Below are 21175 nucleotides of genomic sequence, written 5' to 3'. Positions count from 1 at the left end.
TATAGAGTACTTGGTCCTATATGAGATGATGTTGAGAATTCTATAAAGACTGAAAGTAAAGAAGACGAGGGATTTTTACGTGGAAAAATCCCACACAAGGGGATCAAAAAACCACAACCTACTCTTGTAGGTTTTTAACTTCACTAACTTGCAATCTCTCCATTGCAAGGCACTTTGCAATAACCCTATTGCAAAGACTTCAACTAACTTGTGATGCACTCACCACAAGCTACTTTATAACTATCCTAGTTACAAAGGCTTTAAACTTATGACTATTCCTAGTCACAACATAAACTCGGAAGTTTACAAATTTTTGGATTGTTCCTAAGATAAAGTTTCTAAGAAAGCAAACTAGGAAATACAATGAAGAGAAAATAACAAGATTACAACTCAACTATGGATGTACATAAACTCATTAAGAAATTGATCCTTAGTGGAGTTGTCTTCTTGTTCTTGACACACCAGTGACTTCAATGCCAGATGAACACTGTTATACTTGAGAGAATATCACTGAATGCACAAAAATGTTGTGCCTTGCACCAGGTTGTTATATCACAAAAGACATCACAATGGATCGTGTTGTCAATTCTTGATACACGCTTCTTCCAAATGAGAAGTGGCTGTTGTACTGTCTGCACAGTCACTTCTGTGCAGTTGCGTTCCAGCTGGATAGTCTACTTGTACTTCTATCAGAAAACAATAACGAACCAGGTCCTTGTTGTGTTCCTCTTCTGTAACAGTTGCAAGATGGTCACCTTCTGCTGCTACATTCCAGTTGTACAGTGAATTGTACTTTTGTCAGGGAACCCTAAGGGACCAGGTCCTTGTTGTGTTCCTCTTTATAATGATTGCGTATAGTCACTCACTTGTACTTGTGTCGGAGAACCCTAAGGGACCAGGTCACTCGGTCCCTGTTGTGTTCCTCCCTGTGGTCGTTTATTCATTTGCTGATTTTCAGACTTGGACCAAGTCAGTTGAAATGTATATCATGTAGGTCAGGTTCTCTATCTAGTTCTTCACAACAAGTTTGTTAGATCATCAAAACATAAGAAGTATAAGGCAAAGACATTGATAACCCATCAATTTCCCCCTTTTTAATGATGACAAACTCAGGCATTGATAGTATTTGTGTAGGGCAAAAATAACCAGATAAGATATCAGAAACAACACAAGGTACCCCCTTAATCTCATATCTCTCCCTTTTTAAAAAAAAAATCTCAGAACTTTTTTTTTACTACACACAAGGTTCCCTTCAATTACTCCCCCTGAATCAATTATTCCCCCTGAATCTTATATTCTTCCCCCTTTTGGCAACATTAAAAAGAGCACAAGAAGGTATTTAGCATAAAGAGGTCTAACACAGGTAGCTCATACCATATATGTGCACATAACATGACAGAAAAGAGAAGTCAGAGGAACATAGTATTGTACCGGCAAAAAAAGGAGTTGTTTTATTAATGTTTACAATGGACTGAGCAAGACAAGAGCAGTAATGGTGAATTCCAGTATGCCATCACAAAAACAAAATCAAACAAAAATAAAACAGCAGCCACAAAAGATTAGAGCAGAAATAGCTGGTCACTAAGAGGATCCTAGGGAACACTAGAAGAAGGAGGCTTGGAAGAAGAGACAGCAATGGTTTTGACAACCAGGTCCAGTCGAGCATTTGCAGACAGTTGTTCTTTAAGTAATTGTGCCCGAAGTCTATCATTTTCCTTTGTCAGTCGTGCAACTTCTTCATTAATAGAATCAGGTCCTTTAACTGCTTGACTAAGCTGAGTTTTCAGTATGGCATTTCGAGCCCTCAACCTTCTGATCTCTTCAGAAGCTACATTTTGAGCATTGATCAGCTGAGAAATGGCTGAGATACTTCCACCAACTCTTTCTATACACTCGCACTCTTCTAAAGTGGTCTTAGAGAAGGTTTGCTTGGTGTGCCTACTCTGGGATTCCCCAAGGGGACCTTGTAGAATCTGAACACCTGAGTGAGGAGAAAGCCATATGGTAGCCCATGATTCCCACCTTTAAATTTTGCCACCTTTTGCATATGATCTATCATAATTGCTGGCATATTGATTGGGAAAAACTCATCAAGAGCTTCCATTAAGACCATATCCGATTTTGTAGCAATAGATCGCCTCTCAGAACGAGGTAAGAGCACCTTATTGGCCAGTTCAAAGAGAAGCTAATACTCAGGAAGCAAAACCTTCTTATGCACCTGTTCCCCCTGCTGAATTGCTTGCTCTTTCATGATGGCTCTCCTAAAGTTTACACCACAGACATCCTTGACTTAGAACATCCCTTCACATGGAATTCTACCTTTCCCAATGTTGAGGCGTCAAGTACAATGTCTACTCCATTTACTAGAGCACAAATATGATCCCCCTCAACAGTGAAGAGAGATGCGTAAAAAGTTTGTACCGCATCTTCGTACACCAGAGGCATGCTCCCTTCAAACAGGTGTTCTCATTGTTTAAATTCCACAATCTCCAGAATTTGTCTCATATCGGCCATCTCCGAAATTGCTGGATCAAATGTACGACCCCACAAGACTTTCTGAGTTCTTACTCTCTGCTGCCAGAGACCACTATCACAGGGCATGATCCTCAGTGCACCAGGTTCTGTAATAGTTTCCCATTTCCGTTTGCTATACCCTTCAACAGACTTTCCTTTCCAGCTTACTATCCCCACGGTATCATCTTCAGACATAGCTTGCTCAGTTTGACTACTTTCAGACATGCTGCTTCCCTTCACGAATGACCCTTTTTGTTGCTCAATAGTTACATCAAAAGCTTTATCTACAGACTTTCGAGCTTTCAAAGATTGTTGTACCAGGGAAACAGGTTCCCTTGGAACATTTTTGTCAATCCCACCTACTGGAACACTCTTGTTAGTGACAAATTCCCTTTGATTCATTATCCTCTTTTTCCTTTTCTTGACACTCCTCTTACTTTTCTATAGTGTGGACTCAAAACTCTCTACTGTTGTGACCTGATAGTGGGTGAATTGGAGGAGGATTCTACGAGCTTAGAATGATCAGGAGGTGTAAGAGTGGGTTTGCATGGAAGAGAATCAGGTTCTTTAGAAGGTTTTTCTAAGAACATCTCATAAGCCAAAGACTCAAGGAGTACTTTGGTTATTGCATCTTGTAGGCATGGAGTTTCTTCCCCTTGATACCCTGATGAGAGATATGCTCCTTCACTCATCAAACTCTCAGCAACTATAGCCATGATACTATGTGCTACTTCCTTTTCTGGTGACTCCATGAGAGCACTAAATCCAGAATAGAGGATTTCAGGTATTGATCAGGATCATCCTCAGGAACTTCTGACACTTGAGAGGTAAAACCTCCTGAGTGTACGTTGATAAGATTAGAGGAATGGCTACACATAGGGTTTTCAAAATGAGAGAGAACAGGGTTTATCCAAAAAGGGAAAACTGTAGGAAAGGAGGAGGCACTATGAGTTGGTAAAGTAGTAGAATGAGTGAAATAGTGAAGCTCTAGGGATGATTTCAAGGATGATAAGGAAGTGGGAGTGGTGTTATAGGTGGGATAAGGAAGCGAATGTTCAATTGCCATTATAGGAGTACTTAGAAGACAAGTAGAGTGATAGCGAGAGATGAAGGTTCATGGCTTGTTGTGAGAGAGAAAGAAGGTTTTATTGGAAGAAGGGCTAATGATGAGAGGAGAGATAGAAACAGGTTCTAAATAGTTTTGAAAAGGGAGGTAGGTTTGTAGGAAAGCATTACCGTGTAGAGGGGATGAAGGGATTTGAAAGACAAGACAGGAGATGCAGACTTTGAAAAGTCGGATGATGTGGAAGTTGAGTTAATTTTGTTTTTTTTTTAATTTTTTTTGTTTTGAGAAGGCATGCAGAATAAGCACATTACTAAAGGGTACAAGAACCTGATGCCGGACCAATTTTTTTTTTTAAAAAGGTTTTAGTAGCTCCTCTCTCGCAGTTCATACTGTACCTTTAGCTTCTATGATCATCATGTGTGTTTACCTACAATGGTATTGATGTGAGTTAGGCTTGGTCATAAAACACTTTAGCTATCTTTACGTGACGGTGTCTTGCATAGCCAACTGATGAAGAATCAGGTTCTTCATTAGACTCTCATGACCTCATCTTCACCTTGTCTGTTCCTGAATATTTTCTACTCAAGGCTTTGATGAAGATATCTGGAATTTGGTCTCCTGTTTTGTAAGACTTCCTACAGATAAACCCTTTCTCCATATTGACCCTCAGAAGATAATGTCACCCCTCAATGAGCTTGGTCCTCTTGTATTAAACTGCTTGGATAAGACATAACATCAGTTTCGAATATACCCCATGGTCTTCTAGTTGTTGCTCAATTCATAGAGTTTGAGTACAGTAGGATGCTCCCGCTACACATTCTTCTTCAGTTGTTGATGTGGCCATTGAGTTTTGTTTCCTTGTCTCCCAAGGGATGAGGCATTAACATGGCAAGTGAACCATTCCAGAAGTGCTCTTCATTTGCACAAGACAACCTGCACAGTTAAAATCATCATACCCAACAGGATAAAAAATTGTTACCTGAGGGGTAATACAGGACTAGGTCCTGAGTTCCCTTAAGGTATCTCAAACGCTTTTGGGCAGCCTTCAAGTAGGATTCCTAAGGACTTGACTTTAGATTCTATTCTGGAGTTGGGATACAGAAGGGACAAGAAATTTTTATTTTTTTGAGTTTTTACAATTCTTATCTAAAATTTTTATTTTTTTGAGTTTTTACAATTCTTATCTAACTCTAGAACACAAGAGAGTGATTGAATTGTCATATAGATGGGAGCTTTTGTGTTTTCAGTTTGGGACTGAGGTTTGATTGGTAGGGTAAGTTGGGAGGTTAATTTTGATTTCCCCACACTCTTGTTCTATTGCTTGTGGATTGCCATGAGCTGCATCTCCACTCTTTCTTCAGCTTCAGTGGTAGTAAGTGAAGTACAAGGTTCCTTGTGAGAGGTGGAAGATGATGTTGCACAGTCTTTCACTTGTCTCCTTCATCTTACTCATTATGTCAGCCTCCTTATTTGAAGCCTCGGATATTTCCTAGGGACCAGAGTTGGTTCATCATATTGATCATCACTATTTCTTCCTTGGTTAGAGGAAGATGTCTTGGTGAATACCCCATAAGCACTTCCTTCTACTTAGTGTGCCCTTGTTGTAGACTTTATGGCCTTTGCTTTGTGGAGAGTATCCCAAAAGGATTTCTTCATTTGCCTTTTGCATTAGACTTCCCACACTGGTCTTTCTCGTTGTCGAGAGCATGATATTTTTTTTAAGTCAAGAAGGTATTTTCTTCCATTTGGCAGTTCATAGAGGGTTTTGATTCAGGAGGGACCTGATCAGACACCTGTTCACCAAGTAGAAAACAGTATTTTCTACTTTTTCCCAGAATTACTTGGCGATTCCATAGTCGATGAGCATTGTCCATGCCGAATCTTCTAGTTCCGTTCTTTCTTTCAGCAATACTATCTGTTGTGGAGTCCTTGGTGTAGAAAAGTTATGCGTGATCCCCCCCCCCCTTTTTTTTGCTTTCACTTGAATCTTCTTGAAAAGAGTCATTAACACCTTGAGAGTCTCCTCCTTTGTTTTGTGAACCCGTGTTCAGGTGACTCTTGAGTTTGGGAGACCACGCACCAGGTTCTTCTGAGTTAATTTATTCGGAGGTGAGAAGCTTGCATACACCAATCTTTCATACCAGATTTCTAACTTCACTCATCTCATACCACCAGCTTTATATTTACTGAGAATGTACCCTCTTCTTTCTTTTTAAGGATACATTCACTTTCTGCAGGGCATTTAGTGAGAAGAATTTCATGATGTTTTCAGTCACGTGCTTTGAGCATCCACAGTCTATAGTCCATCGCAGTCTGTGTCCTCTCATTGTTCCCTGCTTATGCAAATCAAGGGTTAGATTTAGGAACCCAAACTAGTTTGGGTCCCCTGTTATGATGGAAAGGATGAATGAGGGCTTTCCTAGTCTATGCAGGCAATATCCGCTTCTTGCGAGTGGTACCTGGTCCTTTGTTAGTTGTCACTTTATCAGTAAACACTTTGTTTTTCTAAGTAGACTGAACCCTGGCCTGGCAATTTTCTTTAAAATGCTCATTGTTCCTACAGTGGGTACATAGCCAGTTATCAGGAATACTTGCTGTGAGGGTTGTAAGGAGTTTTCTCCCTTTGGAACCTGATGCCCTGCCTATTCCCACTATTGTTAAGATACATAGCAGTGATAGCATCTGAGGACCAGGTCCACTTCAGAGATTTCTCAAGATCGATTCTTACTTTCTCCAGTTCAGCTTGAAGTTGTTGATTCTTCTCGAGTTCACTACATAGACTAGTTTTCACAACAGTTAATTCCTTTTCAAGCATGATATATGACTCACTAGCTACTTCCTTCCCTTTCCTAAGACTCACATTCATATGTTCTCTATTGAGTCCCTCAATGTTTTCCTCTAGTTCGGTGCATATCACTAAAAGGTCATCCCTCTCTTCTTCAGTAGTTGTAATTTTTCCTTCTAAGGTGTGTTTCTCATTGCTAAGATCTTCTATTGTTTGTTTTAGATCAACAAATACTACTATCAGGTCATCTCTCTCATTTTCCACACTAGTTTTTCTTTCATTCAAAGCTTCTTTTTCTTTTTCAAGATTAGCTATGGTCTCATTTAGGTCCACTACACAGACCACCAGATCATCTCTAGATTGTTCGATCTCTCCTAGTTCTATGGTCAGGATCTCCTTATCATTAACAAGGCTATAATAGGAATCAATTAGGACATTAGCTAACGACCTTAGCTTCTTAGAAGAGTAGAATTTCAGATTTCTATGAACATCCCTAAAGTTTACCTCATCGTCTTCATCTTTTTTATCATCATTAGACTGAGCCATCAGCGCGAATAGTGAATCATACTTTGATGCTTTAGTTTCTACTACCATCATGGAACTATTTTCTGCATCTGGTTCCCTTTCGGATTCATTAGAGGAGTCTCCCCAAGCAGTAAGAGCCTGCTTAACAATATTGTCAGCAGCACTTTTTCGATTGAATTGTTTGTCTGGAACCAGGTTCCTTTTTGCTGCTTTGTCATAATTTTGCTTGTATTGCTCTTGTTTTGCGTGGGCAATCTTTGATGAAATGCCCTAAATTTCCACATCTGTGACAGAGATCGTTGTTCCTTTATTTACTTGAACTGCCCCACTTTGGTATACCACTATTTCTTCGAACCATCTTTTGAAATCTCTTAGCAAGATAGGCCATTTCACTATCTTCATCACTTGAGTCACTGCTTTCAGCTTTGAGTACCAGGTTCTTTTCCTTCTTGGGCTCTCTTCTTTCACTGTCTTTCTTTCTTTTCATCTCATATGTCTTCAGATTACCAATCAACTCATCCATGGTCAAAGTTTGTAGATCTTTAGCTTCAATGATGGCATTTACCTTACTTTCCCAAGAACCAGGTAGAACACTGAGGATTTTCCTTACAAGCTTGTTTATGGGAATGACATCTCCAAGTGAGTGAAGCTCATTTATGATAGAGGTGAATCTGATGTGCATATCTTGTATAAACTCATCATCATTCATCCAAAAGAGCTCATATTCCGTGGTGAGAATGTCGATCTTGGACTGTTTGACCTGAGTAGTTCCTTCGTGTGCGATTTGCAATGCTTCCTATATTTCTTTGGCAGTGTCACAAGCTGAGACTTTGTTGTACTCATCAGGTCCTATGCCACACATCAAGATTTTCTTGGCAAGATAGTTCTTTTCTATAGCTTTTCTGCCAATGTCGTTGTACTCTTTTCTGCCTTTCGGTACCATTGGTCCTGTTTCTTCAAGCTTCTTCATGGGGACCATCACAAATGATGTCCCACAGTTCTGAGTCTTCTGCCATCATAAAATCAAGCATGCGGGTCTTCCACCAGCCATAGTACTCACCATTGAATCTGGGAGGTCTGTAGGTTGATTTTCCTTCCTCAAAGTTAGGTGGAGCAACCATTGAAATCCTTTCTAGGTGTTAACCTTTTATAAAGAACCCGCTCGGATACCAAATGTTAGTTTATATGAGCCCACCAAACTATAGAGTACCTGCTCCTATATAAGATGATGCTGAGAATGCTATAAAGACTGAAAGTAAAGAAGACAAAGGATTTTTACGTGGAAAAATTCCACACAAGGGGATCAAAAAACCATGACCTACTCTTATAGGCTTTTAACTTCACTAACTTGCAATCTCTCTATTACAAGCCACTTTGCAATAACCCTATTGCAAAGACTTCAACTAACTTGTGATGCACCCACCACAAGTCACTTTATAACTATCCTAGTTACAAAGGCTTTAAACTTATGACTATTCCTAGTCACAACATAAACTCGGATGTTTACGAATTTTTGGTTTGTTTCTAAGACAAAGCTTCTAAGAAAGCAAACTAGGAAATACAATGAAGAGCAAATAACAAGATTACAACTCAACTATGGATATACATAAACTCATTAAGAAACTGATCCTTAGTGGAGTTGTCTTCTTGTTTTTGACACACTAGTGACTTCAATGCCGGATGAACACTGTTATGCTTGAGAGAATATCACTAAATGCACAAAGATGTTGTGCCTTGCACCAGGTTGTTATATCACAAAAGACATCACAATGGATAGTGGTGTCAATTCTTGATACACTCTTCTTTCCAATGAGAAGTGACTATTGTACTGTCTGCACAGCCACTTTTGTGCAATAGCGTTCCAGCTGGATAGTCTACCTGTACTTCTGTCAGAAAACACTAACGAACCAGGTCCTTGTTGTGTTCCTCTTCTGTAACAGTTGCGAGATGGTCACCTTCTGCTGCTACATTCTAGTTGTACAGTGACTTGTACTTTTGTCAGAGAACCCTAAGGGACCAGGTCCCTGTTGTGTTCCTCTTTATAATGATTGCGGACAGTCACTGACTTGTACTTGTGTTGGAGAACCCTAAAGGACCTAAGGGACCAGGTCACCAGGTCCCTATTGTGTTCCTCCCTGTGGTCGTTCATTCATTTGCTGATTTTCAGACTTGGACCAGGTCAGTTGAAATATATACCATGTGGGCCAGGTTCTCTATCTGGTTCTTCACAACAAGTTTGTTAGATCATCAAAACATAAGAAGAATAAGGTAAAGACATTGATAACCCATCAACCTGATTGTGAGGATATTGATACTATAGAACGTGAGATGTATGTGCAGCACGTGAGTTGTCTGTAGGGATGCTTATCGGGCGGATTGGGCGGTTATTTACTCTTAATGGTTTGACTTAGCGGTTATCGGCTTTTAAATGTATTAATCCGCTATCCACTCGATAAGATATCGGGCGGATTGGTATCAGTTTAGCTCTTATCAGGCGGTTTATCGGCCTAATTTAATCTATATTGCACATGACGCTCTTTGAGTTTATAGCAGACTTACTTCCTTAGGACTTTGAAACTGGAAAAGGAAAGACAGTAACTCATTATAACAGTAAGAACAAACTTTTGAAGCATATGTCATTTTGATGGATTGGAGAGCAGTGGTAATACAGAAACTTGGCATTACAAGACAAATAGAGGAACACAAAAAGTTTTAAATTTCTGCAACATTGTCCAATAGAAAATATACTCGTACTATATTCTTTTTGTTCTTTCTTTTCCTCTCTTTTCATTATTAGCTTTGCCTTTTGTTCAGCATGGAAACCAAAGACAGTACAGACAACAAAAGCATTAGCAAATATTGTCAATGGTGCAATGCAAAAAATGCATGAAATTTACAAACAATAGAAGGCACTTGTTTTTACTTCATCCTCTTCTTTTCCGACGTCTTTTCTTTGCCTTAAACTCCATAACCATCTTGTATCCATCTTCGTTGACAATTCTCACAATCCATTTTGGTCTCCCTGTTAAGAAAATGACATATCCCATAAGGTTTCTAAATGTCTAATAGTAAATTAGTAATAGAGAATAGAGATAGAGTACTGGAAGTGGAAGAAGGGTTTTTGATTATTTAATATATATATATATATATATATATATATGGATAAAAATAAATTTTATATGTATATATATATATATATATATATATATATATATATATATATATATATATATATTCTTAACGGGTTAACAGATTATCCGTTAAGAAAATTGAATAATCCGCCCCCAAACCGATAAGCCGTTAATAAAAAAAATTCAATCTGTTCCCCGTCCGTTAAACCGTTAACCCGATACCAATAAGCCATTAAGCTTCGGTTTCGGTTCGATTTTGAACACCCCTAGTTGTCCGTGCGGGTCCAGATATTGATATTATAGCACGTGAGTTGTCCGTGCAATTATAGCGCTTGGGTTGTAGGAGCCCCTCCAGAGTCTATACACCCCCCCCCCTAGTGAGCACAGGTACTGAGTGCCGAGTGTCGAATGCTGAGCTATTGAGAAAGATTGAGTGATTGTTGCTCTGAGCGAATGCTCTTGACTTCATTATTATTACACTTAGCTGCCATATATTACTGTCTGGAATTTTTCTGAAAGATGTTATATTTTGTTTTACTTGAATTGATATGAGATAACTAATTTGGCCTAAATTGTCGAACTTGAAAGCATGTCTATTTTCCTATGTTGAAATTTTTTGAAGTTGAACTATAATTCCAGAGCTCGTCACTACCTTCAGTTCTTTATTTAGTATTGTTACTTACTAAGTTGGTTGTACTCACGCTACACCTTGCACTTCGTGTGTAGATCCAGGTGTTTCTGGACACAGTGGGTGTTGTACTTTGCACGGCTGATCTTCGGAGACTTCGAGGTAGCTGCTTGGCATTCACAAACCTTGTTTCTCCTTTCTTATCTTTCCTTTTATTGTATTTAGATCCAGCCTATCATAGACATTACTTTTCTAGACTGGTGATGTATAAATGCTCATGAACTTAGTGACATCCCGGTTTTGGAGCTTTCCGCATTTGTGTTTTGTGTTTTTTTTACCCCGTTTATGAGAATTTTTGTCATTTAAAACTACTTTGACTCATTTTTGTTAAATGTTAGAAATATATTGGAAATATTGGCTTGCCTAGTACCACATTAGGCGCTATCACGATAGGTTAGGATTTTGGGTCATGAAAACTTAGTATCAGAGCCTAAGTTACATAGGTCTCACGAGTCATGAGCAAGTTTAGTAGAGTTTTGAAGATCAGTACGGAGATGTCTGTACTTATCTTCGAGAGGCTGCCGAACCCTTAGGAAACTTCACATTCTCGAAATTCTTGTTGCGCAAATCTGTTAATTTCGGTAACTAAACTTTTGTTATTCTATCCTCTCACAGATGGTGAGGACACGTGCAACCGGAAAGGATGGACAGCTACCAGTACAACCAGTTAGGGACGTGAGAAGTTGAGGTCACGGTAGAGGACGCGGTAGAGGTAGGGGTGCAGCTCGCACAGCAACTAGGGCAGCACCTGTAGACCCATCAGTAGCTCCAGCTCAGGAGCAAGTACCAAATACAGTTGAACCAATGGGTCCAGCTCAGGCACCAGTTGTGCCCGTTGTGATTCCAGGCCTTTAGGAGGCCTTGGCTTAGATTCAGACCGTGTGCACCAGTCTTGCTCAGGCGGTCTCTGTTCTGGCCGCAGCCACCACTTTTTAAGCTGGGGAGGTACTTAGACTCTCGCCGCCCGCACACCAAAGCAGGTGATGTAGGGACTCCAGACACCGGGGGCACTACCAGCCCAGCCAATTGCAGCTATTCAGGCCCATGTGGTTCTTATTATGACTGATGATGAGCATAGGAGGTTAGAGAGGTTTAGGAGGCTCCAGTCTCCATCTTTCAGCGGGGTAGAGTCGGAGTATGCCAAAGGTTTCTTGGACAAGTGTCAGAGGATTCTTTGTACAATAGGTATTTTGGAGACCAGTGGGTCTCGTTCACTACTTTTCAGTTCACTAGAGCTGCCTTCAGATGGTGGGAGGCTTATGAGAGGCGTAGGCCAGTCATTGCAGCACCACTTACATGGCAGGAGTTCTCCATTCTCTTCTTGGAGAAATTCATGCCTCAATCTCGCAAAGAGGAGTTACGTAGACAGTTTGGTCAGCTTCTCAGAATGGGATGTCTGTGATGCAGTACAAGATTAGGTTTTCTAAGTTGGCCCGTCATGCAGTTCGGTTGGTTCCCATTGATAGGGAAAGAATCAAGAGGTTCATTGATGGCTTCACATATCAGCTGTCATTGCTTATAAATCGAGAGAGGGTATCTGGTGCGACTTTTGATGAGGTGGTCGACAATGCTCGATAGATAGAGATGATCTGTAGCCTGGAGTGTGGTGAGAGGAAGGCCAAGAGGCCTCGAGGTTCAGGTGATTTCGGTGGTATACCTTCTGGGGGCAGTCCTACCACAGCAGGGGTTGTACTTATAGGCCCGCTTAGATGGCTCGTCCAGCTCATCATGGTGCATCAGTTAGCCATGGTTCTTACAGTGCTCGCTCTGGCCAATCTTCATTTAGTGCACTACCAGCGCAGAGTTCTCACCATACCTCATCCGCTAAGGTTTCTATAGGTAGTTCCTCGGGGTATCAGGAGCAGTAGTTCCATTAGAGGAAGGGTTGTTTCGAGTGCGGAGATCTTGGTCATATCAAGAGCGATTTCTCTAGGATGTTGAGTGGGGCTCCACAGCAGAGTTCTCGGTCGATGGCACCAGCACCAGCAGCTACACCACCCGCCCAGCCAGCTCGGGGAGGAGCTCAAACAGTTAGGGGTCGCCCTATAGGGGGAGGTCGATCAGGTGGCGGCCAGGACCATGCTCTTCCCGCCAGACCAGATGTCATTGCTTCAAACACAGTGATTACAGGTATTGTCTTAGTATGCCACAGGGATGTCTCTGTATTATTTGACCCTGGTTACACTTATTTGTATGTATCATCGTATTTTTCTCATCATCTGGATATGCCCTGTGAGTCCTTAGTTTTATCTGTTCATGTACCTACACGAGTGTGCAATACTATTGTTGTGGACCGTGTATATCGGTCATGTGTAGAGACTATTGGGGGATTGGAGACTAGAGTTGATCTTTTATTGCTTAGTATGGTTGATTTTGATGTGATCTTGGTTATGGATTAGTTGTCTCCATGTCATGCTGTTCTGGATTGTCATGCTAAGACCGTGACGCGCCTATGGTAGGTGAAACTCACTCTGTGTGCCAACTCAGCAAGAAGTTCTTAATTGGAACAAGTTTCAGGTAGTATATAATTGCTTAATAGGAAGGGTTGAATTGGTCTGAACCTCTTTCTTCTCTTCTTATGATTGTTCTGTGATGGGTTTTCTCTTTTTAGGATTAAGTTTCTATCCACGTGTTGTGGTAGTGCTGAGCCAGGACATTTTTCTTTTGATCATTACAACGCTCATTATCGGAAGATCAATATTAGTGCGCCTAAACCGCGTCCTGCCAGTTATTTTTGGAGCGGTAAGTTTATCCAATAGAATGAGTGTAAGGGTCATATTAGTGCTGAAAATACATGAATAGATAGTGGTTTCATGCCTCGGGTATTAGCCACAACTCGTATTCATTCAGTAATTCTACCCCTTCTTCATTCTTGGACCTTATTTCTTAATATTGCTACTTTTCCATGTTGTGTCTCAGAAACCATTTCAATACGGTCTGGATTGCTAGCTCCCGTTCATAGTTTTACTATAAATGTTATACGAGGAATCTTTTTATGGCGGTTCTTCCTTCTAATGACCGGCATATCTATGATTCTTTTCTCCTAGATAAAGCAGCAGGCATAAGTCAAGATAAAGTAGCAGGCATAAGTCAAGAAGACGAGGCTCCTAGCAATTAGGGGAAAGGGGAGTGGGTAAGCGGGATCCTTTCACTTGACTAGTTAGTTAGCTCTGGGCTCCCTCACTGCATTTCAAGGCAAACTCCTATTAGATCCTACTATTCCTGATATTCCTACTGGATTTGAGCAGTGACTAATAGTTATAGTAATAAAGGCTTCTTGGTGTTGTAGGCACTAGAATGGAGTCCTTTATTTTGTCAAAAGCTTATTGGTGGGCTTCATCCCATTTTCCTGCTAAATTTTAATTTAGAAATTTGTGAATCGGCTCAATTCTCTGTTCATTTTCAATACTGATCGTGAAATGCCATGAGCAGCAGGATGTTTAGGTCCGAAATTTGAAATGAATTTTTAATTTGCCTGTTCTTAGTCGTCATGGGAAAGAAATATAGAAATAAGAAAGAAAGTCCTTCCTTTCTTTCTTCTTCCCCAATTTCAGGTTTTAGAAGAGTTAGTTTCGCGATGGGAACCTTTACTAATTTTTTCCTTTCTTTTATGGCTTGTTGGATGGAGCTTCAAGGCGCTTATTTGAAACAAAGTACAGAGAGAATCTCTTCAATCCCTCGCCTTATTTTGTAGTACGACAATTGGATGGAAGGGGGACACAAGTCTCATTCTATATTTGGAGATCGAGAATGGGGTCCGAAATAGTATGATATCTTCGTCTGGAGCTTCCGGCCATCAAGCTCTTCAGGGAGACCGCAGAGAGACAACTAGCGATGAGGCCGTTGGACCAATAAACAATAGGCTCAAGTAGCTTGAAATCAGAAAGGGCGAAATCAGGGGCTAATTTACCTTTTCTGCCATAGTTAAGACAAAAGAATGGTCTTACTCAGGGGGAATGCGCCTTCATTAAACAAAGAAGCTGAGTGATTGGCATCCAATAAGAGTCTGCATGAGAGGAGTGATCAAATTATATTATATTAGGGGTCCCTGATCTTAACCTTTCTTTTTTATCAAAAAAGTCAGTGGACCCACTAATGATACTCGGGAGAGAACCGACCTACTGGTCTTGCTCTTCGATGAGTTTCACCAGTCACAAATGAAGTGAAGACGCTTATTGAGCCTCCATTTATAGAGTGGTAGAGTAATCTCGTCATGCGTCAAGAATTGGATGGCAGGAACAATTCTTACTAGTTCTCCGCACAACTTTTGTGCAGTTGAAGACTATCATGCATGTTTAATGAAAAACTGCCCGGCTCTGACTACCTTGTGGAACAAACAAAAGATCCCAATAAACTACATGAAAGCAAGCAGAAGAATCTTAGAGGTACTTGAGAGAATGGAGGGCAGGGGCCCTAATCGAACACAAGGACGAAGGGAAGAATTTGATTTAATCACAGAATTGAATCAGTGCGTACTACTAAAAGAAAGATGTGGAGTTCACCTTAATTTGATTTCCTATGTCACGGAACACCCTTGAGTTTAAGTGTCTAAATAAAAAATTGTATCAACTTTAAGTGTCTCTGTATGTGTTCAGCCTTATTAAAAACAATCCTCAAATTGAAGTTTCAAAAAGTTTTTAGCTATTTTTCAAAAACCTCCGGGACCGAATTTTCAGTAAGTTGTGTCAAATTACCTAAGTCCCAATTCTGCATTCCTCAATATACACAAGTTAAAATCCTTGTCCTGTCTTTGGGTTATTATTTTGCGCAATAATTTATACCAATTGAGTTTGATTTATAGCAATTGCTTGTTCTTCCAATGGCCACAACGACGGTACCGAATTGCTTCTAATTGAGTTTGATTTATTTATAGTTCCACAGTGGATATTGGGAGTAATATTTTGTTACTTGAAAGTATGACATGAAAATAAATAAAATTGATCTATGCTTAGACGAGCTTAAATGGAGTGACATGAACTTTATACAATCATCCCAAAGGCTTAGCCCCTCCCTATTAAAATGCTAAACAGCAGTAATGTCTAAATAATTATGTGCTAGTCTGTCTTCTCTCGAACTTGTATTCTTGTTGCAGCTATCTCAGAACATTTGATGGTTGAAGTGAAAATGTATGTATTATTGAGGTCCTTAGTGAAGCTAGACTCTCGCAAATGTAGTCAAGGATTATACCACAGGATTTGCATAAGTTTGTTTTCGCTTTTATTCTGCTTGTGCTTAATTAGACGCCTCTTCAAGCCGTAACACAGTGCAGTGTGAACCAAAAACATGTTTTAGCAGATATAGATGTGTATTCGTGACAATGCAACTACTTTATAGGCTACAATATATCTGTTGTGGTACAGGAACAGGAACCAATTTGCTGTCTGGAAGTTCTTGTTGTTTGTGGCCAGAAGCTGAAGACGTCGATTGGAAGCAAATCAGTCAAGCTATCTGGATGTACTACTCAAGCCAGCTTGGGTTTATTTTTATGCAAGGTGGAATTATCAGACAGTAACCAATCTGTTGGTGGACTAAAGGCTCAAGAAGAAAATGATCTGTCAGTTTGTTCCTATTTTGATTTGCTGGCAGCTAGGGAAAATGAGGTGTAATAGCAAGTTTGGGCTAGAGAAACCTCCATTATTTAGACTTTTACACCAGAGAAATAATGAGGTAGTGCAATGTGTTCATGAGTTTTTTCCTTTTATTAATCATTTTACACCAGGGGACAATGTGTATTGAACATAATCTGCAAGAGCTAGACTAAGTGTGACGAAGGTGTTAGGAATAAGCCAAGAAGTGAATTCATTAAGCTCAATTCTGATGGCTATTTGAAAGGGAACAGAGGGGGAAGGGGAGTTATTAGAGCTGAAACAACAACATACCCAGTATTATCCCACACTGGGGGTCAGGGGAGGGTAGTATGTACACAGATCTTACCCCTACCTGGTGAGGATAGAGAGTTTGTTTCCAATAGACCCTCCGCTCGGGAAAGTATAAGCACAACATTAATGAAAATATAGACAAGAAGGGAAACATCAAAAAACCATATAAAAGTATAATAAACACAACAAGATAGTAAGGTGATCAATTACAACATTTGCAGCCAACCTTGGTTACAAAGCAATGATGCTACTGAAACTCTTGCTATTCACATGGGAATTGATTGGTGCAGTCGAAAATGGATATCTCAGAGTGAGGCTTACCAATTAACTGGATATCAGACAAAATTACTACACTATGGAATTTACTACAGGGAAGCTAATGATGTAGCAGACATTATGGCTAACTAGGGAGCTAAGATGGCCACGCAACCAAGATAGTTCTATGAATATTCACTCATTACCGGAAGCTGCAAAGGGACATCTCAAATTGGAGAAGATGAAAATACCTAATTCCAGAATCAAGAAAGTCAAAAGTTCTTTTTGCATAGGTGAATTATGTATACAAGATGTAACATTTTGTAAGTTCATTGTAAAGGAGGGGAGTCCCCTCATTCTTTTCCCAATGTCATTTTACCATACTCACCATCACTATATTTTTCGTCTAACTTTTTGTAAGGATTGAGCAAGTTCAATTCCTGCGTAGATTATGAAGAGTTAAGACACTATTTCCCCTGTCTTCATGTGTTTCACTTTCGGATTTCAATATACGGGTAGAGGTCTATGCCTCATTCTCACCCTTGTCAAACACACATCCCAGAAAAGCTAGGAACATGGAAATCTCTTTATTGGTATTGTCCACTTATTACATATTCCAAAACTCTTCCTCTTTAGTCAAATGCAAATACATAGTAAAAGAAAAAAACAATCCTATATTACCCAACAGTTTTAAAAGACTGATGGATGTGCCTCAGGGTGTCTTGATCCTTCTTCCATTCTGGCGCTGGCGCATTGACAAAATGAGCATACAGCTTGTTCTTAGCACAAGTAACAGTTATCAAGCTATGTGCAGTTACTCCATCAATTTCATAGTCATAATACAATTGCCCATTTTCGTCTTTCCTCTCTTCTGTTGTAACACTATCAGCATTAGCAATGATGTCTTGCAAATTCACATCTGATAAAGCCAAATTATTCAAGACAGCATCTTTAGGTGCTAATTGCCTAAACCCTGCAAGATACGTAAGGTACTCTTTCTCAGTCTTCTTCTTTGGGTTATAAAACTCACTGTCTGTACCATTTGTTCCCTTCTCAACTTTTGACACCAGCCGCTCTTTCCATCCATCCGGGACATCGTAAATGTACTCGGCCGACGCCTTTTTGTCGGAGTTTCCACCGTAGCCGCCGTAGTTGGCGGCGCTAGCTGCTGTGCCATAGTAAATGTGGTAGGTTGTGGGAGAGTCTGCTAGTGACGGGGAAGCGGTTGTTAATATTGTGGTTGCTAATGCTGTGGCTGTTAAGGTGGTGGTTAATTTGATTAGAAGTGGTTTAGAGGGTGGTGAAAGGTTGGCGTGGGGTCTCGAAAAGGGTGGTGGTTTTGTGGTTGTAGTGGTGGTGGAGGAGGAGGAGGAGGAAAGGAAAGATGAGGGGTGGAGAATGGTTGCCATTGGAATATTGGATTGTTTGTGAAATCAGGGGATAGGCTATTATTATTGTGAGTTTGTCATAAAGAATATATCTTATCCACTTAGCGAGGGGATACTTGGTGAAACTGGCCAATTGTAGCCAATCATCATTTGTGCATTGTGCCATGTCATATTTGCTTCTTTGTCATAGTAGTATATGTTTTGTTAAATTTAATTACAGGGTTGATATAAACCTACTTGTGCCAAATAAATTTGGAGGATTTGTTTCAACAATTAATATTATATTCACATTATGTTGTGTTGATTAATTGAAATCATTCGTAAAATGTTGTTCACACATGAAAATAATAGGGCAAAAAACATAATTGTGCAAGTTTTAGAAAAAAAATTGCATAACCCTAGCCGCAATTATCAATTAACAAAACATGATAGCAAATATTTTACATTCCATAATAGAATTCCAAACTTACCAAATCACGTGTACCCGAAATTCCCTCTTTCCATACAACACTCCATTAATTATATCAATCCCTAGATTTCCTATTACCATAGAACACTATTATATATATTATTCTCTATTTTTTTATTTGAAATAATTCTAGTATTTTGTAAATTTTAATTAAAAACATTTATTTATACAAAAACAATGACAATGTAATGTATGTTGCATTTATGCACATTTTATTTAGAAAATATTCCCGGTATATTTACATAATAGGTATAAAATACATAAGAAAAATCAATATACATTAAATATTTAAGAAATAATTCTAGTATATTGCAAATCTAATAATTAGAAATGTTTAATTATACGAAAGGTATAATAAATTATAATGTATATGCTTCTATGTTTATTTTCGCATTTTATATTTAGAAAATATTTCTAATCTATTTAAAATTACGATTGCTTTTTAGTTGAAAGAGAAGGAAAATGGGAGAAGATGAAAAAGCAATGTTTTTCTTTACTAGGATTGCTTCTTTTGTTTTTTAATTACTTAGGATTTTGAATAGGAAAGAAAGATATGATTTATGAATGAATGAAAGAGCAAGAGAAATAAGATAATAATTATGTAATCCCTAACTTTTGGAAAGAGTTAAGGAATTAACCGTCACTATCTGCTACATTAGTTATAAAAAGTGCTATTATTGAAACAAATCAAATATTGTGATATTAATTTAAATACTATTTTATAAGAGACTAACAACATAAAATACTAGGAATATGAGAGGAAATAACCATTTTAATTGTAAAAGCCTACCAAATGATTGGACATTCTTCGTAAAGTTGGTTGCTGGCGTCCTTTATGATAAAGATATTTTCATCTCTCAAAAGTTATTAATCAACAAAAGGCAATTATATGTCATAGTAATTCCTAGGATATTAAGAAGTTGGACAATTATTCGTTTGCAACATTTTTAAAGAAAGCTGGACACTGGGTCATTAATGTTGTAATAGAATGATCCATTTTTGGTCCTTTTAGTTTTTGCCTTTTTCCTTTTCTTATCTTTTACTGCAGTGGTATTGGTGATTGGAGTATTCATATATATATTTGGTGCTTAGAGATTCAATAAAGCTATGTCCACTGTTCTTTCACTTTGATATTTCGAATACAAAATTCATCTTTTTCACCTCTATGTACTTCACAATAAGATTTTAAAGTAATAAGCTATCCACATTCTATCGCTATTAGGGAGTTTATTCATCTTAAATTATTATCACAATATTCGCAAAAAGGAAAAATCGTAAGATTTATCTCTTAGTTCCCTGTGACAAGATAAAGTTGGTAGCTTAATGTCAATATACAACTAATTTCATCACGTGATATATAATGTTCATATAAAAGATTGTTAGTATTAATTTTATAATTTGAAATTTATTAAACCATTCTTGAAGCACAAGGTGACTAATGTTATTAATATAGACAACGACGGCGGACTGCATCAGGGAAGTGGCGAGAGAGGTGTTAGAGGTCGCCAAGGGTTACTTTGGCGGGGCACCGAGGCGACTGGTAGTGGAATGACATGGTTCAAGGTAAAGTAGAAGCTAAGAAAGTAGCGTATCGTAAGTTAGTGAAGAGCACAAACGAGGAGGAGAAGAGAGCGTACATAGAAAGACATAAGGTAGCTCGGAAGTAGGCGAAGTTAGCGGTCGCGGAGGCTAAGAATGCAGCGCTCAGTCGTCTGTATGAGGAATTGGGGGCCAAAGGCGGGAACAAGAAGTTATTTCGACTGGCTAAGGCGAGAGAGAGGAAATCTTGTGACCTGGACCAAGTGAGGTGTATCAAAGACGAGGAAGGCAGAGTATTGGTAGAAGAGGACTAGATTAAGCGGATGCGGTAGCCTTATTTTCATAAACTACTGAATGAAGATGGGGACAGGGATATTGTGCTAGGGTAATTAGGGCACTCCGAGAGCCACCAAGACTTTAGGTACTGTAGGCGTGCTAAGGTGGAGGAGGTCGTGGGAGCTATGCGTAAGATAAGTAGGGGCAGAGCGACCGAGCCAGACAAAATTTCGGTAGAGTTTTGACGGTATATGGGTAGAGCAGGCGTGGAATGGCTGACGGGGTTATTTAATATTCTTTTTAGGACGAAGAGGATGCCAAATGAGTGGAGATAGAGTACGATGATTCCCTTGCACAAGAATAAATGTGATATCCAGAATTGTAACAACTATAGGGGTATCAAGTTACTAAGTCATACCATGAAAGTTTGGGAGAGGGTGGTGGAAGGGAGGATGAAGAGGGCGATGTTTGTATCAGACAACCATTTTGTGTTCATGCCTGGTCGTTCTACTATGGAAGCTATTCGCCTTATAAGGAGGTTGGTGGAACAGTATAGGGATAGGAAGAAGGATTTGCACATAGTGTTTATTGACCTAGAGAAAGCATATGACAAGGTCCCTAGGGAGGTTCTTTGGAGATACCTGAAGGTGAAAGGTGTGT

At 39.3% G+C, this 21175-nt stretch overlaps 1 protein-coding gene across 1 annotated transcript; it reads right to left on the bottom strand.

The window, feature by feature from the left end:
* Nucleotides 1-17408: 17408 nt before the first annotated feature.
* On the bottom strand, nt 17409-18300 carry LOC107817913 (thylakoid lumenal 19 kDa protein, chloroplastic-like). Its single transcript, XM_016643808.2, has one exon. The coding sequence runs from the start codon at nt 18250-18252 to the stop codon at nt 17521-17523; it is 732 nt and encodes a 243-aa protein (XP_016499294.1). The 5' UTR covers nt 18253-18300; the 3' UTR covers nt 17409-17520.
* Nucleotides 18301-21175: the final 2875 nt, after the last annotated feature.

This window comes from Nicotiana tabacum, chromosome 22 (genome assembly GCF_000715075.1).
Source record: "Nicotiana tabacum cultivar K326 chromosome 22, ASM71507v2, whole genome shotgun sequence".
NCBI classification, from domain to species: domain Eukaryota; kingdom Viridiplantae; phylum Streptophyta; class Magnoliopsida; order Solanales; family Solanaceae; genus Nicotiana; species Nicotiana tabacum.
Note: the sequence above shows the minus strand (reverse complement) of the source record. Positions and strands in the feature narration are given on the sequence as shown.

What these genes read in the sequence shown, in the direction of transcription:
- LOC107817913 (XM_016643808.2), bottom strand. Translation starts at nt 18,252, where the DNA reads ATGGCAACCATTCTCCACCCCTCATCTTTCCTTTCCTCCTCCTCCTCC.